At 40.9% G+C, this 27,342-nt stretch overlaps 1 protein-coding gene across 1 annotated transcript in view; it reads right to left on the bottom strand.

The window, feature by feature from the left end:
• Positions 1-635: 635 nt before the first annotated feature.
• The window catches only part of PLD5 (phospholipase D family member 5), a 71,800-nt gene continuing 45,093 nt past the window's right edge, over positions 636-27,342 (bottom strand). The window contains exons 5-9 of the mRNA XM_037391717.1: positions 15,886-16,083; positions 11,841-11,980; positions 9,461-9,626; positions 3,558-3,672; positions 636-1,606 (exon numbers count right to left, since the gene is read on the bottom strand). Of these exons, the coding sequence (XP_037247614.1) occupies positions 1,371-1,606; positions 3,558-3,672; positions 9,461-9,626; positions 11,841-11,980; positions 15,886-16,083 (855 nt within the window). The 3' untranslated portion in view covers positions 636-1,370. The remainder of the gene's footprint in view (positions 1,607-3,557; positions 3,673-9,460; positions 9,627-11,840; positions 11,981-15,885; positions 16,084-27,342) is intronic.

Genomic DNA, 27,342 nt, shown 5'->3' with positions numbered 1-27,342 from the left:
GCAGAATGCATTTTGCTTTCATTGGCCGTGTGTCTTCAACAGAAGCAGAGGGATAGCAATGAAACATTTTTTTTTTTTTTATTACAAAACTAAGCTATTACAGCTCTGAGTAGAGAAAAATCTGTTGTCAAGCATTTATATTTTTGTAAAGAGCAAATTCACACTTTTACACAACAGGTGCTTCTTGATGCAACTGAGTTGTGTTTGTAGAGGCACACTATTAACACCAACTGAAACAGTGGCCTAAATGAAGGCATCACGTCTCTGTGCTGATGTATCCACCTATATGAATGATGACATTGTAACAGAAATTGCTGTTTCCTAACTTTTACTAAAAAAAAAAAAAAAATAATTGTGAAAGAAAAAAACTTTCAGGTGTAAAATGAAACAAAATGACTATGATCACATAACAACAATTATTGCATGATTTTGCATAACCCTTGACCTTCTTAAAAAGCAGTATTTGACTTTTATATATGCGTTGGTTTGATAATGAGTCATCACGCAACTGCTGGCTCACATGATAAATATTTAACTTGGGGAAGAAATACTCTTGAGAACAACAAAAAAAAAAAAGTCCTAGGTCTTTGCTATTAATCCAGAGATTTTTTTCAGTGTTAGATGAAACATGTATAATTGGAAATAACTATTATGTTGAAAGGAATCCACATTACTTTACTTTTGATAAAAAATCCATTCATCTGAGCAGCTGTAGGGATTATGACAAATTTGATGAGGCCAACCCCAATCCCTGAAAACCTTTTCATACTTCTACGAGATGAGTGAATTACCAGTCATGTAACTCTAATGTATTTTAAGGCTAGTTAGAAGACAAGGAAGGACGATACCCAAACTGAATTTGTAGAACTAGGAATTATTTGTGTGACTGGGTATTTATTTAAAGCAAACAATTTAAATGGGTGAAAGGTTGCTTATTCCTTCATGTTTTCTAAGACAGTAAACCTACCATCTACCTGTAATAACTGATCTTAGAATGCCATTTCATAGCTTGAATCTTGGTTTTGCCTCAAGGCTCGTTCTAGCCAGGTTGGCAATTAGGGAAAGTCCTAAAACTAAAACAGAAAAATTGACACATGCTGTTAAATGCAAACTCAGAACATTAAAATTAATATGGAAGCAGAAATGACATTCAGTGTCAGAAGTAACAAATTTGAAAGTCTTAAATAATTCAATATAGAGAATATAGTTTTGAGTTTTTTATATAAGTGTGCTTTTTCCTAAAAACATCCCCCCGAAACCAAACTTTTTTTTTTTGCTTTTTATTTAAGTCTCTTGTCTGTAAATATGAAAGAGGGCTATATATTCCAACGTAATTCTTCATTGCCATACTAAACAGTAAAATAGTCTTTCTAATTCACATTGCTCATGGCAGTCTTATTTGATGTTGCTTTATTAAGTTTGTGATTAAAGCAGTTTGGGATTTTTGTTGGTTGTAAACTTTTGGCATAATGTGAATACCAGTCCCTTTCAAAAACAGCCTTGAGTTGCTTAATGATGCTTGTGCTGTTCCCCGTGTCTGCTTGGTTGATAACAAGGCCGGCTCCAGCATTCTGCGTAAAAGCATTTCCTACCCAATCAAAATTACCTACAAGTAAAGGCAGGAATATACAATGAGTTTTGAACGTTTAAATAATATTAAAAAAACAAGGCCATCTCCCTAAAGGCAATCCAGCATATTACAGTGTCATTTTCCCCAGTGCCTACCCAGGCAGAGATGAAAATAAGTTTTCTATAGTAGTGGGAAAGAAAAAACTCCATTACATACCCGTGTGTAGTATAGATTGTTTCTGGAAGTATAGCAGCTCTAATACTTCGTAAGTGAAAATACATTTTTGCCATATAAACACATAGATGCTGTGGAGAATAGTTGCTCCATAATGCTGAGCCAAACCAGTAGATCTTTTACAGGTTATCCGTTGATAGATAATATTTCAGAAAAGAAAACCAGGTTTTACTGGTTTATGCCAGTTATCACCACCTTTGTTGGAATCTAAGGTCATGAACGAGCATTTCACATCCTGGTTATCGCAAGGCAAAGTGGATAGTTGGATTAATGGAAAACAGGTAAACCATGTGTTTCAGTTATTTCTTTTTTATTTCACTAGAACTATAACTATTTAAGTTGTACATTTATAAAACATGCAGTATTTTGGAGAAAGAGTTTGGAGGGGTCATTTTGAAAACTATCTGAACATACATAAAACATGAAGGTATATGAAATCTTTACCCTCTTTTTTTTCAGTGTCATTTCAACTACTTTAGCAGGAAATGTTAAGAATTCTGAAGTTGTGAAGGATGGCAAATTGAAGCCTTATCATAAGGGCCATTTCTTCCTATATGCTTTCAAGTAAAAGATACATCAGATCATATATTAGCATCCATTTACATTTACTTTCACACCGCTTTGATTCTTTCTTTCTTTTACTTGTGTGTATCTAAGGATGTAAGGACAATGGGAAAGAAAAAAACCCAGCTCAGCCAAGAATCCATACTGTGTGGACAAGTTATGACTTACTGAAATTTGATCTGGCTATTGGAAGGAATTTAAAATGGAATAAAGGAAAAAGATTCATAAAACATTTGGGAGATGAGAGAGGGCTAAGCTGCACTAGTTGAAGGGAAAAATAAGATTTGGATAGGTTAAGAGAGGTGTGTGTATTTTGAGCTTTCCAAGTAGCTCTTGGTTGTATCCCAGCACTGCTTTGGGTTCTCCATTGGTGCACGGGCACGCTGTGGGGCGGCAGCGCTTGCTCTCCCTCCCTGCCCCTGCGGTTACTGGCTTTAAGCCCTTCACAGTAAGTCAGGGTGAGGAAGGAAGCAACTGAAGCATCGAGCTGCAGCGTGTTAGAAGGCCAGTTTTCTCTCTTGACTTGATAAAATCTTAGGAGTTACTTTTTAATTCAGTAGCAGTTCTCTGATCCTGCAGCTCACGCGTAGCTCAAGCAGTCAGATTTTTTCAAAAGGTAGTTTTTACTCTGCATTCAATGAGCATTTGACTGATAATGAATTTTTACTAGGTGCCACACAGGGACTTGACTTAAATACACCTTTAACCCAGAACACCAATTAGATATGTACTTAACGTTGAGAGGGCATCTGAAATGTCATTACAGTAAATGGAATAAGACTTCAGGAGATGAGGATGAAAGGTGTTCGTACAGTATTTACCAGGACTGACCATAGCTTTAATAGTAACGCTGGAAACGGAGAACAGTCCATCTTCGTTGGGTTGCAGAAACAAGAGAATTTGTTAATAATGCAATTTATGCCTCCTTCATACAGTATATTGTATTTGTGCTTTCAGTCTGTTTTTAAATACTGAAAGCAGAATGTTGCTTTTGGAGAAACTGGTTCATAGGGGCAAAGAGTGTTTAAATGAGAAAAGGCTCAAAGCTCAGTCTTTATCCAGGTTCCCAAAGAAATGAACTATTACTTTAACTTAACAAGCATGTCAACTGTAGACTTCTCATTTACAAATGGGTGTTACTTCAGGCTTCTGGCTACAAACTAGAATTTCTTGAGATGTGGTTACTTACCAATGTATGCAGCTCCATCAGTCACCATGTATTTGTTACGATTTAATTTGGGAAAGGAAGTGTTCTTCTGTTCTTTAAGAAAGCATGCACTCTCTTCCTCAAGGTCAAAGAATTTCTGCCATAAAATAGAATGGAGTGCATGTTAATAAGAACTGTTCTATAATGGACAGAAAAAATATGGTCTGTTCTCTACTCTTTATTGAAAATGAGTTAGCACTACAGAACAGCTTGAGTTTTTATAGCCAAACATTAATTTTAATAAAACACTGCACACTATATTTCTTACTAAATTCTCAGTTTGTGATATTCACTATCCCTTGGCATTCTGAACTATACAAAGTATATGGCTACCGCATACTAAAAGCAATACAGTGCCAGGTAGGAAAGGCTACGGAATGCACAACTCATCCCCCCTTCCCCCTTTATGTTCTGCATGATAAGACCCAGAAACTTTTCTATAGCTCGTTTCCTCGTTCATCAAGGGACATTGGGGTTTGAAGTCTGCTTCAGGATCTGAATTGGCAGACACAGCAACAATTGAATTAATACCCTTGTATTACACATTCATAGTTCCCAACAGGAAACTTGCTGATTCCAGAAACCTAGAAGCTTCTCAGGATTAAATCTGATATGGAGAGATTTACCCGACAACAAGAGGAAAATGCATCTGTTTTACCCTAAAGAGTGAAGTCTAAGATGTATTTTTTTTCTTTTTAAATTCTGGAGCTATATGTACTTCTTGCCTGCATCAGTGCCAGACAAAAATGAGATTTCCACTACAAAGCTAAATATTGTTTGTTTCATCAAGGAAACTAATACCTAGACACAGATTCCAAAACTAGAAGTAGAGAATAGCACGATGAAGGAGAAATTGCATATTTACTGCAGGACTGAGAAACTTTGAGGTGATGGTGTAGATCTTCAGAACAAATCTAATTTACAGTACATTGCTGATGAAAATAAATGGCTATACATTGTACCCACTTAAGACACTGAAAAACAGTATTACAAAACTCCGGCCCCAAAACTCCTTGATCTTTCTTGGGGGTCTGTTTTCCATAATACAAAATTCCTCTTTTGAACCAGTGCTCCTTCTGATAAAAAACTGGAATGAATCCTTTTAGGTCAGGAAGATGTCCTTCAGAATAATCTTACTACTTTGAAAACCCAACTGTAAAATACTAAATTCATTATTGAAATGCAGTTATCTCTGTGGTAGACTACATCATCAGTTTGATTAAATCAGATAAGGGCGTATGCATAGTACACTGGCAGTTTAGTTTTATAAAGCATTCTTTACCCAGCTGATGTAGGTAGGTTTCAAGCTGGTTTGCATTAAACTGCTCAACTATTGCAAAATGTGTTACTGACTGCCAGGAACAGCACCTTTAGGTTTTATACCACTGGTTGCTTCAGAACAGCATATAAGTATTCATTCAAAAAATCTCTTCTTAATCATCAGTCTTGATCATTACAGTTTGGCTTTCCTTGGAGAACACTAGGAGTTCTGTACAGGCTTATCTGTAATTAATAAGACACAGAATTGTGTCCTTCAACAGTCTCTGAATTTTGTGTGTTACCGTGTGCTTACTTACCTGTACAAGGCATTGTTATCTTCCACAGCTTAATTTTTGTAATAAGTTCCAAGACGAGCAAAAATCCAAAGATAGTTTTTTGCATTTAAAAGCGAGCACAACCACCCAAACTGAGCGACTGCTTTTTAAAAAGCAATTTAAAAACCATTAAAAAAAGATTATTCTATGTAAAACTGTAGTTATCTGCCCTTTAAATGAGATTTATATTGTATATTCACTTCTAACTAAGCTGCATGGGGAAATCATACTTTTAATTACAGATATTTAACACTACTAACAATTACATTTAAAAAAAAAAACTAGAACAAAGCATCTCAGCAGCTGTAAAGGCAAGTTTACTAGACATTAGGGTTTAGTTCTTCGACAACATCAAGACTGCAATTGTGCGCCTGAGGAACAAACACGCACCCATCACAGAAAGTATGTATGTAGCCAGCCAGAGATGAATCTGAATCTTTCTGAAAGGATCTTGAATTTTTGGATAAAGCCAGAAAAAAAGGGTCATGTTTTTCCTGATGCAACGAAACAGGAATGGAGACAGTTAGCAGCAACAGGGTGTCCATCAAGGGTGCTCGCAGTAACTCTTTGCAGGGATGTGGAAGATACTGTGTGATTAATACTAATGTTGTAGGGAATAGTCTAAAACCAGCAAATGGGTAAAACCAAAACAAAGCTGTCTTCTTCCCCTTATTACAGGATTTAGCAAAAAGCTACATACCTTGATTTAAAAATAGTCAAGCACAATAATCATATCAGCTTAGAGTTGGCAAATTAAGAGATTTCAGTAGATGTGCTGTACAGAAAAATCCTGCGTTAGTGTGCTCTTTGTATAATAACTTTGTAAGAAAGGAAATTTCAGATTCAGGCAGGAATAGACAGAAGGCTTGAAAGTGTAATGTGTTCTCCAGCAAGGGTATAGAAGCCATTATAACTCCTTGACAATACAGATTACAATTGTCCTTGACAATACAAAACAAGTAGGGAAACTCATCTGCCCTCAGAAACAGAATACAAAACTGCAGCTCAGGTGAGCAAGTGAACCAGCACTGACATTCAGTAGCACAGCCTAACATTCTCCCGACACACGCCTGCAGCCGAAGTACTGTGTTAATAATCCACCACCTTCTGCTAACAGTTAATTAGTCTTTTCCATCCTTATTTTAGGAGTTTAGAGCTTTAAGTTAGTGCTTAGGAGCAAAGGTTTCATAGTTCATTCATAACGCTTTGTTTACTTGTAGGACATGGCTGGCTTTCTGAGAAGTACGGAAAGTTGTGGTTCTTCCTTCCTCTCACCTGAGCAGGGATCCACCTGTACAATGCAGAAACAGATTCATGTGGAAGCTCAAGAACAGCGCGTGCTGTAGCTACACGTCTGTTCCATGCCACTCCTTCCCGGTCTCCAGTTATCTGAAGACACTTTCATCTAGTTCATACTCTCTGGGCCCTTCAAAACCACGGGCCTTTCTCAGTTCAGCACTGCGCCCAGCAGGGCTGGCCCCATTTTACTGCTTCTTTGAGAGTTAGACTGAGCAATCTTGCACATAAGATGTATTTAAAGGGTCAGGCACACAAAATGTAAGGAGTACTGGAATTAAGGCCTCAAGAAGCGTGATGGTGAGCTCAGTTTATCCTTTAATTTCATGACCACATGGTTCCGTGCATAGAACAGAGCTCCTTGACATCTGGCTGCATGCTTACAGCACTTATTTAGTCCTCAAGCAAAGCCCTTTTCCTCAGGAATTCTTCCTAGTGATGACTTTTTTCACAGTACTTGTATTGAGTTTGCAGTCTCAAAGCAGTTCAGTTGAATCCAATAATTATTGATGCTTATGTGAACCGGACTCCCAAGTGAGATGCTGAGGAATGCATAATGAGGGATTAAGCATTTTCTAACTGCATTGATGATGTTAATTGCCTAGCATTATCAAAGTTTTGTGGCAAAAGAAAAAAACCGAAAAAACAACCACCCACCTGCTTCTAGATAGAGCACACTGTTAGCAGTTCAGTGTTTGCAGCTAGGAAATCATGTCTTGCAGTCCCTGCCTTCCTGACCTCCACAGCAGACTGGAAAATTACCTGCCCAGCGGTAATTTTTGTATTTGGTATTGATCAGGACACCGCTGGGCATAGCAGGTTTGCAGTGTCCCGTTTCTAACGATATACCTGCAGTTAGGCAATACCACACCTTCTGTTAGCCTGGTCAGGAGACCAGGGGAAATCAGTAAGAGATTCTCACCTAACAGAGAAATTATGTCTGTACAGCCTTCCCCAAGGTGACCGTGTACCTGGCGCTGCTGCCATTGGCAGAACAGCGTACCCTGCAGCTGCAGCAAGCCATGGGCACGCGCTGGGAATGTCCTAGCCAAACTGGTCCTTCCACAGGCACAAAAGAAAACGATCACAACAAGGCATAACACAGGGATCAAAAGCTAAACAGAAGAAAAAAGCTGAATATGCTTCGTAGGACTCAGATACATGATCCCTGAGAGAACAGAAGAACGGGGCGGGGGGGTGTGCCATTTCTGCCAGAGCAATATTAAGGTATTTGGGACAGCTTAGCAAATAAATAAATAAAAAAATAAAATTGAAATTACAAATTTCAATCAAAATTTGTACCTTAAGTTTCCCTTAAAATTTCAGTGTTCTCGTGTATAAACTCATACAATACATGTCTGCATGACAGTATTTTCTCTACAGAGTTTAATTTGACTTGATTTTTTTTCATATTCAAAGCTGAACCAAAAGGGAAAAGCAGCATTTTCTAATAATTCAAAAGGTTTGTTTAGTTTTTACCCTGTTAGCCTACTCTTTCTCGCCCATACACACACATCATTTTGTTTCACTTTGATCCCAGCTAGAACAGATGAATACAAAAGAAACACAGTTAAAAGAAAGCAGCAGTGCTCATCTGACGTGTTCGGTGAAGTAAAAGAGTGTCGTGATAGAGCCTACAGCACGGTTTCAGCCAGAGCCAAAGAGGTACCAGTAAACTCTGAGCCTTGGGCTGTTACTCATGCCAAGGCTTATTAAGGCAGTGACTTAGCCAGGGTGTGGAACACGTGATGCACAGCACAGAGGCACCTTTACAGCTATTTAAAACTGGGGCCGTCTCATTTTTTGTACTGTAAGTTGTATTTGTATTTTCTAACTGCAGAGATAGCTAGACTACCCACCTAGAATGGATGTCTAGAAATAATTTTTTTTTTCCTTTCAGCATTTGACAAGATACATTCTGTACTAAAGAATTTACCTGCTGTAAGTAGGTGTAAATGGATAGAAGTACGTAAAGCATTAGGTGCCACTTAATTAAAATGATTTTGAATACAAAACCAGAACTCTGATGATAAAAATGGAACAAGCTAGAAGTTACTTGAAATTGAAGCAGCTTAAGCAGTACCAGCCGAGTATTGGAGTTTTTGACTTAAACTCACACTTGTAAGCTGCTTCTTACCTAGGAAACTTGTAATAACAGTCTACATTACAACAAAAATCCCTATTTCAAGATATGCATAAATACCACTTAGTGTGCATAACACAAACAGTACTTGTTTCTTTACAACTCAATTTTAAAAAGACAAAATGATTTCATGGATTATCAATTTAAGCAGTCAAAATAATTCAGCAGATGATTTAAGACAGACATTGCAAAAAAACCAAAAAGTGATCCAAGATGGCTGATTTCCAGTGTGCCTCAATTTCATAAAAATGAACTGTACCAAACTGAAAGTAGTAGTTGCCATACACTCTGTTCTCTAATATAAATGCAACACACATAGTATTTCTCACTTTCCTGTACTGCATGTCTAATGGGGTCACGTAATGGTTGTTCTAGTCTTCACAATTCTGAATTTGTAGCCTGAATTTAAAAATCTTCATTATTTTTTCCTGTACTTTGTACTTGACTAAAGCAAAAGTAGATGCTTATGCAGCTGAACAGTAAGATTACATGAATCCAGACTAAATCGCATTTTTGTGCTGTCACATTTACTCTTCCCAGCCAGTATAAACAAGACATATGATTACGGTTCATTTCGTTAGCTTTGCTGTAAAAGACCACATGTAGTGTTTTACACGGGCTGTCCGCCACACAGATTGCCTTTTGGCATCATTCTATTTTTCTGTCTTAATTTCTACATCTCTTAGTACAAGGAATAAATTCAGTTCATTATGTTACATTTCCTGTGTTATTTAATGAAATTTATAGTCTTTGAAACTAACAGAAAACAGTTCTTAGTTGAGAAGTTTTCTTAATTGTTTTTGAGGGGTGGGAAATACCATAGATTTCAAAGCAATATGGATTATACTTACAACTTTCAAACTACAGCTTGGAACTTCAGTGCAAATAGCTTTCAGAGATGAAACAAAGTTAAAAGTAAGGGGATCTGTGTCTCTTGAGAAACTTATGAGAAGTCGTACTTTAATACTTCGTAAAACTAATGCTTCTCTTATCTTCCCGTCTAAATACGGCCAGTACCTGCGGAGAAAGAATACAGTATATTCAGAGAACTTAATAAAATTCTGGATTTTTATGCAGTCAAGCCTAGACATCACAGAGAAAACTAACCATATGTGAATTTAATTTTCTAGCCATTGAAGGAATGCTGTGCTTGTTTAACAGATCTGCCAGCATCCTCTTTTGTGTCATTGAGCCCTGCACCAAAACTGTCACAGTGGGGACAGTGAAGTTGTGGATGGTTGGGCACATCTTCCATCTATGTAGGCGCATGGAGAGCTGCCAAAACACTTGCACAAAATACAGGTACCTTGTCCACCCGCAGCTGGGCGAGTTACTCCTGTGTCACTCATTACTCCTGTGTCACTCACTGCCTGTGGTGAGAGCAGCGGAGAGCTTGCGGTGGCCAGAGAACCACCAGAATGAGCTACAGCTTACCCAGGTGCTGCTTCCCCGGCCCAGACCGGGGGACTGGAAGGATTTTCTGTTGGTTACACAAGTAAGAGGACAGGAACACTGGATCCCTCCCTGATTGCCACCTTTTTTTTCCCTCTGTGCTGGAACCACACAGGCTGGGGACTGGAATGCTTTCTGCCGTTTCGTGCTTTGGAAGAGGAGAGCTGCTGCCATGCAGGGTACCTGCATCCTTCAGTACCAGATGAAGATGGGTCTTTTAAGGAGGATGCTACCTTTTTTCCTGAAATTCTGCCATGAATGGGATGTGGTTTCCATGGTGCTAGTCTCACAACTGCTAGTTAGTTTTGTGTTCCTGACCTTCGGTGGGAGCAGGTCAGGACAGGGAGAATTAGATAAAACCCAAAACAAAACAAAACCAAAACCCAAACCAAACCAAACCCAAACCAAAACCAAACCAAAACCAAACCAAAACCAAAACCAAACCAAAACCTCAACAAAAACCACCCCAAACAAAACCAACCCCAAATCCCCATGTTTACTCTATTCGAGCAGCATAAAGGCATTCAGCCTAATGAAATTGGAGCTCTACAATGCCAGAAAATAACTCACCAGTGGGAACTGGGAGCTTACAAGGTAGAGAAGCTGTGGCAGTGCCTCAGACACAAAACCATACTGTAGGAAAAACGTGGAATTCAGACAGGTGGCTTCCCTGGATGTCCCTAATCCAGTAGATTTCTGAATTCTTCAGGCATGAGAACAAAGAAGTATAGGAGGTAACATCAACTGCAAGCCTATAATGGCTCTACATACTAAGATCCTTCCCAACACAAAGGGGAAACGACAGGGATGCATATCGTGAAACGGAGCCTCCTACAGTACTACCCGTGATTCCTTTGCTGTGATAGAGGCTGTATGTAGCGAGTTTATTGGAAAAAACCCTCTTGTAGACTTGAAATAGCTTATGCTTGATATCAGGTAAAATCATAGTTGGTTGTTTTTTTTTTTAATTAAGCAAAACCTTTAATTATGCAAAACTGGAAAAAAGCACATAATCAGATTTTTAGTTTGGCTTAACTGTGTTCACATAAAGTGCATGAATGGAACAGCGAGCATAGCTAAATGCTGGATTCATTGCGTTACGGAGAGTCAGAGGGACCACTGGATACTTGCCTTCTGAGTTGGATGGTTTTATTATACTGTGGCTCCAGTTTTGGGTCACGAGTGCTTTTCAATGGTCCATACAAACAGGGTATTTAAAAATGACCTGGGCTTGTTTGTTTTTAACAACTTTCAATTTACCAAAATGTGATATAATTCAAAGGTAACCTATGCTGAATTTGGAATTTTCATGTAATTTTCAATAAAATAATGACATCTCCCATATTGTGTATGAGAACTCACAACATGTTAATTCTCGCTTAACACACACACTCTCTCACTCAGTTTGAATATCTGTATCATATTCATAAAATGCCAGTAGCTGCGGTATCAAGATAGTGAATGTAATAATGTAAGAAATAGGATTAATGTACAAGCAGGTTATTGTATTCCTGGGTGCAGTCACTTGCAGGTGGTCAGACTAGACAATTTCTAATCTCCTTCGACAGGCAGATCCAAAGCTTAGGACCCAGAACTGGAAATGTCTTCTCAGGTCCCAATTCTGCTCCCATTTAAGTCAATGGCAGAACTCTCACTGATTTCAATAAGAGCAGAATTGGGCCCCAAGAAATTGGTCCACAGTAGTAACTAATCTCCTGTGGGTTCATTTTCTCCAGCAGACCGTACTGGCATTACAATAACCTGGACACGGACACTCACCGTTTAGCATTGGTGTCAATGACGATCGGCAAGTAGTCCATGACAGCTATGTACACAAACTGCTTTGCATCATCGATAACACTGTATATAGCTTCAATATCCAGGACTCTGTCCTTTGGGCAGAAGAGCTTAGGTGAATTCTGTGAAAGGAAAAGTTCAAATATGGCATTTAAAATACGTGATTTATTTTCTCTTCCCCTATTCTTCTTGAGATGGCAAGTAGTAGCCTTTATTTCGGCAGAGAATATTAACTGGTACCTTCAACTGTCCTGCTAGAATACCCAGAGGTACAAAGGAGAGGCATTTGCTCGATTTGCCCTTGAAAGCCTCACCATTTAGCGCAACTGTGGGTAAAATGCAGAAGACACAAACTTCAAAACATCCACTGTCATCAAAGATGCTCTAATTTAAGTTAGATTTCAGAGATTTTTTTGTTCCAGGGAGTCCCAGGGCTGGTTACTATTAAATGGAGTGCTTTCTGTCTTCTTGCCACATCAGCCTGATCCCTCACTTGCAACCAGGAGTTAATGTGTATTAAGTCAGTTTGGTTTAAAGTTCCACGCAGTCCCCATTGGCTCCATCACTGTCTTGGGGAGATGCTGCAGTTTTGCAGGAAATTTACCTTTAAAACCTAGCTTCAGCGATAAATAAAGCTCTTCACCTGGTACTGAGCTGGTGCGCGGCAAAGCCCAGGCGTCAGCTTCTCTGCCTCGTGTCTAGGGCTGTCGAATGCGTCGGGCAACAAGGTGAAGCCAGCGGGAATTGCCCGCCTGTAGCAGAGGCGCCCAGGACTCGCTGCTCGTCAGGAGAGAGAAGTGGAGCTGCCTGCCAAGCTCTCGCAGGCAACAGCACAGATCCTGGGAGCAGAGGTTATTCAAGGCACTTTGAGCAGGTGTCACTTGTCCTTCCCATAACGGCTGGCCCTGCAGACCACTGCCTTCCCGCTGCTTCTCACCCCTGTCACCTGCTTGGGTTGCAGCTGCACGTTTTCTTTAGGGGACCGGCTCCCGCCGTGGGCTTTCGGTTGTTCTTTTTTTCTTTCAGGGCAATGCCTATCACAGTGGTTTCTTAACCACTGGTCTTAAGGATTTACTACAACCAAGTGCGGAAAATACTAGAAAATTAACTAGCAAGATCTCAAGACCGGTATTCCAGATCCATTCCTGAACACTTAAGAAAAACAACCAAAACCTCTTACACTTTATCAGGCAGGCTGGAAGACAATTTTGTTGCTAAGCAGCGCTAAGCTGTGATTCCTGAGCATAACAAAAAAATTCAATGACTGTGCGCTATGCTTGTTGTTTTCTATTGCACAAACATGGGAAGGGAAATATGTTTTCAAAGAATGAGGTTTGACTCAAGAAAAAGAATGAAGTGATTTTGTTACATATAATTTATGTCTATTATCTGAAAGTTTTAGAAGGCTATTGCACTGAGAGTTTACTCTTACACTTTTATTATGTTGAATAGAAGTTTTAAGTTAACCAAGCAGCTAAAGAAAGGAATTGTTACGCATTATCTTTTTCAGATGTGCTCAATATAAAGACCAGAAGGTGAAAGACATTTAGAAGATAATTAGAAGAAAAATTTCAGGTAAAGCTCTCACTGCAACACTTATTTGGGCATTCCACGTGTTACCCTGTGGCACAGCTGACCCCCTCTGTGGTCATACAGCTATTTTAGTACTTTTCTCCGGATTAGTTGTATTAGCGCTTGCTGTTCTGATCAAATACTCTTTTGATACTTCACCTACCAGAAACAGGCCTTTATTCCCACTGGCAGCGGTGGCTGGCCGTGCCCCGGTGGGAAGGGGGTCAACGCAGGGCTGGGGAGCGCAGCACCCACACCCCAGCCCACAGACAGCACCATGGCAGTAAGAACTGCCGGGCTTGTGGAGACTTTCCTCTTCTCACGAGTTCAGGACCAGACAGTGATGCTAACCCTTGGTCCACCAAACCAGCCCAGAGCAACTTCAGGAGTAGCTTTTGGAGGGGCATGCTGGCCAACATTGAGGATTTGCTAGTAGGGGAGAAATGTATGGAAGAGCCTGTTTTCAGGAAGGAAGAACCAGCCCAACTGGCTGCGGCTACAGATTCGTGTGGCTCCTGGAGCTGGACTTCACTGATCTGAGCTTCTGAGTACCAGTGACTCTTTCGTTTTGTTTTCTGAAGCGGAATTTCAAGAGAGGAGGCTTTTGTTGCCCGCACAAAAGGGAAATACAGGGGGGAAGTGAACATCCCACAAACTGCAGAGGAGCAGCTTTTGCAGAGCCTCTCTCCACCTGCCTGTCTGTGATCCCAGTTTCCTTAAAGCTGGCCTTACCCAGCTTTCCTTCCTGAGTGCCCCTCCAGGACTGCCTTTCAGCACGATTTCTCCCTTTCTAACAGATTGCTTAGAAGGGCGTAGGAGTTCATTTCATGTTCACAGCTCCTTAGCTAACTGCCCGAGTCAGTCTCTAATTTAAGCTAATCCTTAAGACTGTCCAGACCCGAATCAGTGGAAGCTCATTTTATTTTCAGATGGCTATTAATTCTGCTTGGCTTAGGCACTTCCAGATTTTCAGTCCAAAATAGTTCTCTGTCCCTTCACGGGTTGTAGGAGTGTGAAAAATCCTGGACAGCTGAATGTTGCCTGGCTCCCAGCAGGTGAAGGTAAACGCTGCACTGGAACCACTCATCTGCACAAGCATCCTGTGCCAGTGCCTCTACGGCTTAATAGCGTGCTATGTGCATTGTGGTTTAGGCACTACTGGCTGTAAAGCAATGTGGTTTTGCCCCTTTTTTTTTTAGACAGAATGGTAAATAACTCTTAACAGCTTCATTACCTTCCTGATTTTGAAGGGGTTGGTTTTATTCACGTAATTACCTTGAAAATGAAAGACACGCCGCATCTTTCATCATCTCTATCGCTCTGTTTACTTTTTTCCAGTTTTGCTACATCACTGCTGAGACTGAAAACTTCTCCATTAAAAATACACACACCGACAGTGCTTCCATGGGGACTGCTGCTTGAATTTTAGAAGTTTTAAAGTGTCATTTTAAAATAAAGCTAAAGTAGATAACGTTCTACAGATGTATGGATGCTTTCAATGGAACAAGGTGAAGAGGATTAATCCTTACAAGTTACATTGAAAAAATGGCAAGCTCTGATAACAAGCTTATTCTGTATCATTTTAGATTTCTGATTAACAGTCCATTTATTCCCAAGTCATTCACCTTCTGTCCACTACTGTAAATAATTTGAAGGGCCTCCCTATCATTTTTTTGAACGCAAGTGAAGAAGTGGTGAACATTGCAGAGAACAGGAAAAAGAATAATGCTCAAATGAAATCCTGCAGCATGTTCACTTCTGGCAAATTGCACGTACAAACAATGTCACAGAATCTGAATGAAAAAAAGAAATAGCAATACTGTGTTTAGTCTGTTCTACACCACAGGAAAAGGCAAGTAACTTTTAAAAAACCTTTCAATTTCAGACTTCCCCACAAAAGCATACCTGTTGGAATAACCGTGTTCCTAGACAACAGAATGATTTGGTTTTCCAGCATTACTATCAGACTATCAGACAAGTTCTGTCTTCTGCAGGTGACAGCTGTAGTGGTCTTACCTCTACAGTTGAGTTTTCAGTCACTCAATTTTAGTAGCTGCTTTTGGTTAAGGACACAGCAATAATATGCATCTTTTTCAGTTAGGGTCACTTTAGAGAAATATTTAAGTATGGCTTTAATTTACATCTTACATGTTCTATTCATGGAAGTTACTTTCCATAGTAATTTCTCCATGACAGTCTCTGTCAGAGGGAACACAGCATTATGACAGACTTACTGCAGGGAACTGTGAACATCTCTGTATCAGTGAGAAGACACTTGAGATTCTTTAATACATGCTACTAACACTTACCTAACCTGGTCTCGCTACTCTGTAGTTCATAAAGGGCAGTTTCAGAGAGTAAGCAGATGTTAAATTTCCAGGTCTTCCAAAAAATCTGGTGGGTTAGACAAGTTTTTTCCCTTCCCTCCCTCTTTGCAACTCATTTCAGAACTTACCGACACAAAAGCTTCTGATTTTGTCTCGTTCAGCTGCAGCGTCAGTTTATTCTGAGTATCGTACACTCCGTATAGTCTCTTAGACCAGCTCGGTGGTATTTTATTCTTATATCTTAATGAGCTATACAGCGCAAATATCCTCTGTAAATCCAGGACCAGGCAGCTACAGTTGTATACGATGACACCAAGTTCCTTCATCTGTGAAATTAAAGGTTCATATCATTAGTGACATTTTGGCTGATGGACCTGCAGACGTAAGCAGCGAGAACATAGGAGTGTCTGGGGGGTGTTTGTTTCCCAGAAGTTGCCTTCCACTCAGCCGGAGTACGGATGACTAAAGAACATTCCCAACGATGCTTGTTTAAAGGCAAACACATAAGCTAAATCATCAAAAGTCAGGAGCGGGCAAAAGCTGTAGCAAGGTTTGTACGTTCAGTGTCTATCAGAGCTGCGTGTCCTGATGGAATTCCACACACCTTACGGATGGACACAGCTTAGGAGCGATGCCCGTTTCTCATAGACACCATTTTTGTTATAGGTCTTGTCCCAGGTTTACTACTCTTGGCTAGAATGGGTTTTATTTATGATTTTTGTATTATTTTGTTTACAAGAAAGGCATCCTTTCTGCTGGATGATGTAGCAGCACTTTCTTACTTCAGAAACAATTTGTTTTCTCTGAGTTCTGGAAAAGGTGAAAGAAATGCACTTCAGCTATTTCTGTGATGGAGAAGGAATGTGATGCTCCACCTTCAAATAAAATGGATGAAAAAACAGGTGTTTAATACTATCCGTAGCTAAATTTACTGTGCTATTAAACCCAAAATGATCTAGCATAACTTGTTAGGACACAAAAAACTTGGGTTCTTAACTCTCCCATTGCTGTGGTATGGTCCTTCACCCAGGGTAGTCTACATTTCTGGGTGTCAGTTTCTTCAGATGTAAAAATGGAGATAATGATGCTCTTCTGTCATGAAAAGTACGCTGTAAACATGAACATTCTCACAAAGTATGGGAAAGAATAGCCCAAGTAAATACAGACGTCACAGTACAAGTAAATGCTTTAACCTTCTATGGACACAGTCTCACCTCCCCATTTAAATAAAGGCACATCTCCTGGGCATAATAAATATTGGCTTGTCACAGATGTCATTAATTGCACGTCACTAGTACTGAAGTTGTCAACAGAATTTAATTTATAAACATATACCCTGGCTTCTGTAATCAAAGTAAGCTGCACTCTCCCCCTTCCTTCGAGCACATACAGTGCTCAGGGAAGCTGTGCTGTGGGCACAGGTGCTGTTGACCTCTCATTATCTGCATGTCACACGAGTTCAGCCATCTCTAAAAATAAAGCGAGAAGAAAACCCGCATCTGTCTGTTGGAAAACGATGTGTAGGATAAATATTTAAAGGATCCATGCTGGTTTTCTGCAAGCAGACTCTCTTGGTAGCGTGTCTCAAAAGTCTGCCTGGCATGATGAAGAGCATAAGGGGCGTATGGACTCTCCAGCATGCGCATCCTGTGACACCAAAAAAAAAAAAAAACTACTGGTTTTTATTCCCTTAGATGAGCTCTCCACAGGCACATGGAGGAGTTTCTGGTAGAAGTGTATGTATCTTTTTGTAAAGCCTGCGGGAGCTCTGAACCCCACACTATCATCATCTCGGAGCCCTGCCTGCAGATGAGAACCACTCTGCCAGAGTGGGCAGGGGAAGGGAGCGAAGGATGGGATTGAACCTTCGCTCTCTTGCTATGGTGGCTGAGAGGAAACACCACACCCCAATACTGCCATGACAAAGAAACTGGACGGGTGACACCTTCTTCAGGTCCCTGACCTGTAAATACTGCATACATAAGAAGCATTATGCAACACTAAGCTTTCCCACTCCCGACTATTTACTGAATAGTCGCAACCACAGCAACATTACCTCATATTCTTACTGCCTCAGTCAGAGTATTTCTGCAAGCTTCTTTAGTTCAGGAAAAATACAGATTTCCTCCATCAGCCTGCACGACCTGAAATTTGTGGGTAGTTGGAAAATACAGATTACTTGCTGCACTGCAGCCTTTTATTTATGGATAAGCCAGTAAATTCCCTTTGATGATAAATATAAATTATTCCAAGCTATGCCCAACATTCTAGTCAAGCAGCCTATCTGTTTCCCCTCAGTGCCGGTATCTTTGAGGATGCTCCTGTATTCAGTTCTAGGCTGTCCCTGTACTCTATGCACCGTTTGTCTCCAAACATTTTTAACTATACACTGTCACTGTTTTCACTGTGTGCTGCCAATACCGCTCTCCTAATTGCCAGGCATGCCATTGCAAAGGACTAACTAATAGTATTCTGTTACATGTATCTGCATAATGTGGTTTAATCGGCTTTTCATGGCTGTTAGTTGATTCTGACATAATTATGTGGTTACAGTTTTCCTTTCATTTATCAGTCCCATTATTACCATTCCAGTTTATCCCTTCCATTAAAAGTGAGGATAAAATAGTGTCCTCACAGCACGCCAGAAGCGGTCAGGATTGCGTCTGCGGGAGCAGCTCTCCTTGGAGCAGGAACGCTTGCAGTATGTCCTCTCCCTGTGAATTCAAGGATTGCCCTTCTGCCTAAGTGCTTGCTCGTGTACAGTGATAGGGAGGAAGCCAGGGGCACTAATGGGTTTTTCAAAGTGCAGTTTTTACAGATCACCACCTAGCCTGACCGTAAAATTAACCATTAGCCATGCCTTACCGCCAGCCTCTTCCCGTGCAACAGAACCACACGAGGACCAGCCAGCTGGATGCTCCCGTGGGAGCGGGTGAGGCTGGGCACCACCTCGGCTCCTGCAGGCACCCGCTCCCAGCGGTTACACTCACATCGCAGACTGGAACCAAGCCACTTCAAGCGATGTATTTACAGCGCAGTAATGAACCCTGCCTTCCCACGGCGTTGCGTCTTGCAGCCAGCTTCTCCGGCTGCAAGCACTGATCAAAGCTTTTCCTGCTCTTGCAGCCGTGGTAAGAGCTCTGCCCCATGGGGATTCCCTGGTGCACCATACAGACTGGGCTCCTCCTTTCCCTCTCTGGCAAACACAGTTATCCTCTTTAGCCAGCTGCCTGCTTGCGTTAAGCTTTTATGAACTTCAGTTCAAATTTGACTGAACCAGACAAGTAGATTCAAAGCTGCTGGAAGAGAGCGGACGCAACTGCCGTGCTCACTGTGCAGCCCTTATTTTCTTAGGAAACCAGGTAACTGTCAGCCTGACACATCATGACCACCTTGGTTTGCACACAACACATCCCCCTGAAATGGAAACAATGCAAAGAGCGCACACGTGTGCAGAAAACCCCAGCTGTCTCCTGTCTTAGCAAAGCCCCAATAAGTTTGGAGACTAAAAAAATAATCTGTTTCGCAAGTATCTTCCACACTGAGCCTATTTTTCCTCCCACACTCTGAGGCGGGGGGAGACTGCTCGTTTTCCAGTTAAGCACAAAGCCTGTCATCCTGGAGGCATTGCAGAGGGGGCAGCAAGGATGCGCTAGTGACAGATTTAGCATGAGGTGGTAGGTCACCTAGATACGGGGAAAGACTTTCTCTTTGGTTTGAGAGCTGCTGTTATTACAGACTTTTCTTTTTTAATAGTCTCAGGGGAGAAGCAGAAAAAAAAGATTTATATTGATTGAAAGAATCAAAATCTAAGCCCTGTTCTCTGGCTGAAACATGCAGCTAAGCATCATCTGAGGTACCTGTTAAGGTAAAATCCTTCTGGGGTAAAGGCTTTTAAGGCAAGGGAAGTGTTTCTTCATCCTGGGTTTTAAAAACAACTCATGCGGTAATGAAAACATCACTAAAAAATTAAAGTGAATAAGATTTCAAGAAATCAAAATCTTAATAAAACGAAGGAAAATAAAAATGCACAAATTTGATTGCCTTTATAAAATGGAACTGAAATATTTGGACGTTGAAGTCGTAGAGTTGAATGTGAGTGACATTTTTAGGGCATGTACTGGGGCTGGGGACAGGAATGATTTTCTGGATAGGGAATTTTGTGTCCTCTCACGAGCAGGTCTCTTTCCCTCTTTGTTAAAAGCCACCATGAGTGCTGTTCTCAAAGTATGAAAACCACAGGAGCTGGGTTTCCTTCTGCCCCATGCCATTTACATTGGTGCAGAGCAACTACTAAAGGCTACCAAATCGCCGTTTGTCTGTCTTGCCAACAAGAGCTTTCTTTAAGCACCAGAGAAGTGAATGACTACACAAGACTCAAGAAATAGTGGCTCAAAACCCACTGTACAGTGATACTCTACAGAAATCAGTTAAGCTACAAAAAGTAACAAATATGGCCTAGCTAGAGAAATAGTGATTTTTATAACTAGAGGAGAAATTCCTTTCTAGACTGGACAAAGAGCAGGATTTCACAGACAGGATTTTTTGCTTATTTTTGTCCTTTGGATATTTGTAGGCATCATATTTGAAACAAATAAAACAGGAAAAGAACTAAACAATACAGGTTGTGGACCCACAACACTGTAAGCTTCCTACTCTGAGGAACAGTGTTAGGAAAACTTTTCAAATACATTTGGATCATGGGTTAGACAGGGTGCACGGCGTGTCCTTAACCTGCCCCGGGCAGACCAGACAGTGCGTTTTATATTTACCTTGAGCTACGCTGTAAGAGCCAACCCACTGTGCAGGTGAGGTACTATTTGACCTACATAAGAGTGGCACAATCTGGTTCACAGCTTGCAATATCTGAGTTGTGGCAAACGTTAACAGGAGGCTTTAGAAAACTCCTTGTTAGTTTCTTTTAAAGAAAAAGTTTTTAGTAATTGCTCACGCTCGAGCCTGATCCTGAAAACACAGACATTAAATGCCACTTGCTGGGCATCCACTTGCCTGTGCTACAGGAACGCTGGATTCACTATATATGTTATATAGTTAATACGGTATATTGCACACTAAATTTACTAAGTAGACATTTTCTATAGAGGACTGTGTGTGCATTTGCCATTTGCCTGTGTTTGAAAATGTATTTAATTATGCTTTCAAGCCTGTGTTGTTTTTTTTAAATGACCAATTTCCAAATGAATGACTGAGCAAAACCAAAAGCACAACAGAGCAATGGGCTAGCAGAAGGCATGCTATACTGATAAATCAGTTACTAAGGCCTAAAAGGACCTAAGATTTTCAATAGCTTCTAAAGAAAAATAATATACCATGTATTCATTACCACCTTAAAGCAGATATTTACAGTGGCAAACGCATCTTTTCATTAAATATGCTCTAATTTTTTGGTTAGCCTGCACTCCAAACATATGTTCTTTTTCCCTTGGTTGTTAGTCTTACATGACCCCTACTGCAAACCTCCCTTATGTTTTCATCTGGTATCATTTATGATACCATCAATACCATGATGATCATGATATCCTCAATAAATCTTTTCCAATCATACATAAGCATCACCTGAAGGCTGCATTCTGTGCAGCTGCTCTGTACCTCTCACCAAAACCTGCGGAGCAGATAGGCAGGGCAGTCCCATGGCAGTCCCAGGTAGCAGCCGGGGGGTGGCCGGTGGCAGCAGGGGAAGGGCTTTCTGATGGGAGTGACCATCACCAACAGTGACAGAGAGAGACAAAGAGACATGAGAAAGGTAAATGCTTCTTTTTGCAGTACTGTTTGATGTGGCTGTTGCAGCAGACTTTGCTATGACAGGATTACGGGAGTAGTGCTCCTCACAAATTCATTCAGTGTGACATCCCCATTCAGATGGCCGTCACTTTGTTGTAAACCAAAAGTGCAGCCTGATGCTGAAGAAGGCTGCAACGCTGCCTGGCTCTTCTCTCCCAAAACCTGTGCAGGTATTGTGCATTATGGCCACCAAAACAGCAAAAGCACCTATCTCAGCTAATGCTTCGCTAGAAATTGCAACCTATCCTTATGCATCCCAAGCCAAAACTTCCCCTCCGTGCTTGGCTAGCAATACAGTGCTGAGGCATCACAGCTTTGCCAAATTAGAAGTAACTTGGTGCAACCCAAATCCAGCACAGTCCTGCTTCTGCTCCGAGTTGCACTTTTTCCTTCCATGTTGGTAAGAACATGGGAGCTACACTACCGTTCGGAAATACTAAGTAGAAAAGATAAATACAAATGGTAAAGCAATGCATCCTCAGGAAGTTAGTAAAATTCTGTCTAGCTTAAACTATCTGAAAATGAATAAATGCAATATTTAACAGCATCTTTGGATGTCAGAAATCACCTAGGGTATAATAAATGTTCTTACTTGAATCCCCTGTTATTTTGAAACCCACAAACTTCTTTTGAACATTACTTAAAGGACTCAAACAGATCAAATTTTGAGATTAACTGTTTCATCGTAACTATTGCTTCTGTTTTCCATAGACACTTTTTATGAATAAATGTTATTTTGAAATTTTTAGGTGCAACTTTTAACCAAATTCTCTGGTGAATCAGGTTGTGAGTCTTGCACTTGGATCTCTCTCTCTATGGCCCATGGTTGTGTGGGTTTTACATTGCTGTTATCTAAGGCCAAAGGTTAATTTGGTATCATCTTAGCTTTAAGTAATTTGAAAATAATCAGCAGGCAGAATTTCTACTGAAATAGAAAAAAAATAGTCCCTTCCACTTGATAGAAGAATGCAGTCTCAACCTGAGCTGGGAACTTGATCCCATCACTGAAAATGGAAAATTGTAACTCAGGCCACTGTGCTGGAAATAAATCTGAGCATGTGACCAAGAAGAGGTGATGAATTCGATAGAGTGTGCACCCAGCACTGGCACTGAATGTCAGTGTGAAGCTGTGACATGCTGGTCTCGCTAAGGGAAGGGACGTAAGTGAACTGACTACCCCATTGGAACTGATAAAGTACATTTGAATCGGCAGCCACCAGCAAGTCCCTTAATTCTCACCTTTAGAAAGTAACTTAATAGATTTGGGTCTGTGGTTCTGGCAGGATAAAAGTCCCAGGGAAGTTACAAGGTCATACATTATTTTTGCTTTTATTACCTAATGGCAAAAAGCTGTCATGATAAGGCAGAGGAGATACTTTAGGAGCTGATATTTTTGTGTCCCATTCCTTTTTCTGCTGTTTCACAGGTCAAAAACCGCACAGTGATGCTCTCCTAATTTCCACTTCACCTTACATTCAGTAGATAGCCCCACCATTATTTTGCATAATCTTAAGAAAACCACGCTGAAAAAAATAATTAGGTTCAGCATTTCACTTCTGCTGAAAAAAATAATTAGGTTCAACATTTCACTTCTGCTGAAAAGTACTGTCACCAAGATGCAAAGCCAGATATCGAGGCAGAAGGGGTGCTTGTTTTAAAATGGCATAGTTTAAAAAAAGTGGAGGAAGAGGTAGCAATGCATCTTCAAAGCAGAAAACGGAAATCCCTCGTGTCCTTGTTGCATTAGGAAAAAAAAAAACATCACGATTTTTCTTTTTCAGCCATCTGCTCTACTATATGGAAAGCTCAGCAAAAATATATCGGTTTGTACAAACAACACAAATACAAATGTTTAAACCATGGACCACTCTGTGATGACGTACATGTAGAACCTAACGCAGAACAGACAGCACTAGTTTGGGCTTTCTTGCTGCTGCAGCTGCAGGTCACTACCCAACCAAGCCTGACGCATCGCTCCTTCGCAGAGCAAGCCAGAAGGCAGAACTGAATCAGTTAAAAATTCCTTGCTATATAGTCTATCAGCATAATTAATATCACTTTGCATAATCACAGCCTAATTTATCATTTCGAAATGTCTTTTCAGTTTACAGTTTCATTACCCCCTCTAAGCAGGCACAAGTGTCTCTTTAGAGGAAAAGCAAGCTTGCAACTGCAAGTAACCATTTTTCCAGGATCATGTTTGATTTATTTCTTGTTTTAATGCAGGAAATCTAATTGATGTGAATTCTACTTTGACTCTATTGCTCTTTTGAAACAGTTTTTGTCCCTTATATCAAAGAAAAGTGCAGGCTGGGAAGAAAAGGGCCATGCAGTGCTGGCCTGCATCTTGCTGCTGGCACACTGCATCACATTTCAGTACTGGTGTCATTCATATGGCATTAAACAATTCCCTACCTTAGTGCAATCGTAAAAAGAAAAAAAAAAAATATTAAAAGGTGAAGTGAATGATCCTGCTAGCTTCTGGAAAGGCCTGGACTCTCCTTTACCATGCGCACACGCATACCTCCCGCTGCCTCTTTCCATCTTTCCTGCATCACAGCCTGTCCTGTCAGCCCTTATCTCGCATCCTCCTCACGCAGCTGGAAATCACAGCACGAGCTCTTAGTATTTGTTCTCATCCTATGTAATGCTGCAAGGGGCAGCCTCCGTACGTCTTCTGCTGTACAACACAGAGAGAAGAGTGCAAAGGACTGATCTCAGAATCAGGGCAATATTTAAGTCTAAACATTTCTCTCAAAGTGCACAGTTTCTTTGGGGCTTTCAGCTTCGTGGGCTTCAGGGAAATGCAACAGCACGTAGTTGACTAATTGGATGCATTATTTATAACATTACTGACATACACAGTGGGTTTTCCTTTTGCAAACCAAATACGGATTGGTGGCAGGCATGCTGTGGACACAAACTGGGACCATGACATTGCATATGAATTATTGCTGTAACAGTTGAGCCTTGCCAGACTACCTGATCAGAATTAGAAACCTCTTCTCTTGATGTAAGCAGAGGACCAGAGGCTCTAATTAAATTTTGACTAAGCCTTGATTAAATTCAGCGTACAGGACCTTGAGGTAAGATAGGAATCCAAGCAGTTTAGACAGGTAAGGTAATTTAGTGAAACAGTACACGGGCAGTGCCAGGAGAATGCCTAGCCTATACAAAAAATCTGTTTCAGAAATCCATACTTGCTCTTTGTCCTATTCTTCTGAGCAGCCACCTGAGATATTTTCAGGGTTTCTGGCTGCTTCAACATGGAAGCAATGCCTCCTGCAAGGATGTGGTCCTGGTGTATATGCTCCTAGGAAGAAAACCTGGAATTAAATTAATACACCAGATTCATCCCTCCTGTCCCTAACAGTAAAATTGGGAACACATTGACTCATGTTTCCTTAATTCCCTCTTTCTGCTAAAGCACTATGTTGCACGTACAGGAAAGGTCATTTGGGTCACGCAAAAAGCCTCTTGATGAAATAGCAGATTCAGTTGAGGTGTCAGCTGGCTGTTGCTACGTGAACAAATTGTAATAATGCATGCTATTATCATCACAAGACAGAGAAATATAAATCTGTTTACTGCATAAGGTCATGACCTGCGTGTTTTCTCCTATCTCAAATCACGGTAGATGCTGCCCCTGTGGATGTAAAAATTGCTTATGTCCAAATAACGTGTAATGCTCCTTGTGCAAGAAAGAGAAGTTCTGTGTGCCAAAGATGTCAGAGATTTAATATGCTATTAAAGGTCAGCATAGCTCTTATATAAGTTAACACTGAACAGAATGAAGAGGGAAAAAATCCACATAAAACAAGTGTGAGACAATTCTAAGGCCTGGTGCCATTTCTGTCTGCAATATTGGGTAATAATCACTTTAACTTTCTAGGAGAAGGAAAGAAATATCTGAAAAGATACCTGAAAACCTGTTCTTCCAGTTCAGTTCAGACACTAACTTCCAGTCTCAAAGCTAGAAGTTCAAATTTATTTCTCACAATTTCTGTTTAAACTGAATTCTTTGCTACAGCACATACGGAGTTCAACGTAATAAAATGTAGTCACACAGATGATAAAAATGTTTTCAATACATTTAAGCAGAACATACATCACCAAAACCATAGAATATGTTCATGGGGTGGGTGGGTGTATATATATGGCAAATGTAGGTGCTGTACCTATGCTGCAGATCTACTTACAGAATGATTTGCTACCCAGTCACAGAAATCTACCATACCGTTACACCTGAAAGGAATGCTTAGTACGTCATCATACTGATCAGAAAAACTTGCCTGCCCAATACAGGGATTCTCATGACTTCTGCAGTTTTCTGAAGCCCCCCGTCACGTTCCTGCGTGCCCCATACGCCTCCCTCCAGCAAGGATGAGCACTTTGCCATGGAGCAGGTCCAGGCAAGGATCAATGATTTTGCTATTTTGGTGACCACCGTTTACTCAAAGTGAAGAAAGGTGACTGCACAAAGACTTCCAACCCAGGCCCTGATGCTTAAGACTACAACATCAAAATCTAAAAAGGTTTAGCGGTGCCATTAATTCTGCACATTTGTATGGAAGGAATGCTTTGTCTGAACCTGTTTCATTGTTTGATGACTTCTGGATATAGAAAGATGAGATTTTATACTGAACTGGAGAACCATTATTCTTTTTGTAGAATGACTGAAACGATTGTCCTTCCTTGCCCTGACTCACAGCGATTTACGGCATGGTACCTCAGCCTGATTTATTGTGTGTCTTTGTCACAGCACAATACTGAATCCATTTTTCCACGAAAGGATTCAACTGTTTAAGTGGAAGGTGACTGGGCTGCTGCATTTGGGAACCTTTCGGAGTTGAGGCAATTCTGAGTGAAGATATTTATCTAGAAGGGAACTATCATCTGTGCAGTATCAAAGTGCGTGTGCGGAACCACTTATTGGGAATGCACTTTCATTGATCATTGCAATGTTGTTATTTTAATTGTTTAGTTGAACAAGACTGATCTGATGAGTTATGCTAATAACTAAATCCCTCTGAGAGGGATCTGCTGCCATCCAATAACATCACTGACCAAGATTAGTTGCCAGCAAGTTCTTGCGGAGATGAGAGAATAGACTGGTGCATTAGCTCCCCTACAGAGATTCAGCTGAGTTTTAATGAACAAGTTCTCTTTCAGCACAAGATAAATCACATTTTTGGGAAAGCGGTGGATTTACTGCCCTTCTTACATCCATGTAAGTCTACTGATTGTTTAAGATTCTACCACCAGCTGCTGACGCAGATAGATGCTGGAACCCCCGGATCTGACTGTATGGCCTGTATTGTTATCTAGGACAAACAAAATGATTAAAGGTTGGACTCTATGACCTTAAGGGTCTTTTCCCACCTCAATTATTTTATGATCGTAAAAGGCCACAGTGCTTTGGAGAGCTCTGAGTGTGCAGGCATGCCCACCCCTCAGCTGCGGCACTCCAGCAGCAGCTCCGGCACACAAGTGCGGCACCAAGGCTTTCGCCCCGTCCATGCGGCCTGGCTGGGCCTGCAGCACAGCAGCGGGCAGGGCCGAGAGGTGCGGGCAGGCCGGGTTCAGCTGCCTGCAGGCCTGCCCTCCTGAAGGAACCACAACACCGTTCTAGAGCAGCACCTGCACTAACACGCGCTGCTGTCTCAGCGTATCTTACTATTTCAGGGTTTCTTAATGAGCGTGACACAAATGAATCTACAGGACGGAGAAGTGCAATTGGTTGGAGGATCTAGAAATTCAAACCGAGCCCTTCTGCCTTACTG

This window comes from Falco rusticolus, chromosome 6, assembly GCF_015220075.1.
Source record: "Falco rusticolus isolate bFalRus1 chromosome 6, bFalRus1.pri, whole genome shotgun sequence".
NCBI lineage: Eukaryota > Metazoa > Chordata > Aves > Falconiformes > Falconidae > Falco > Falco rusticolus.
This window is presented reverse-complemented; position numbering and strand designations above follow the sequence as displayed.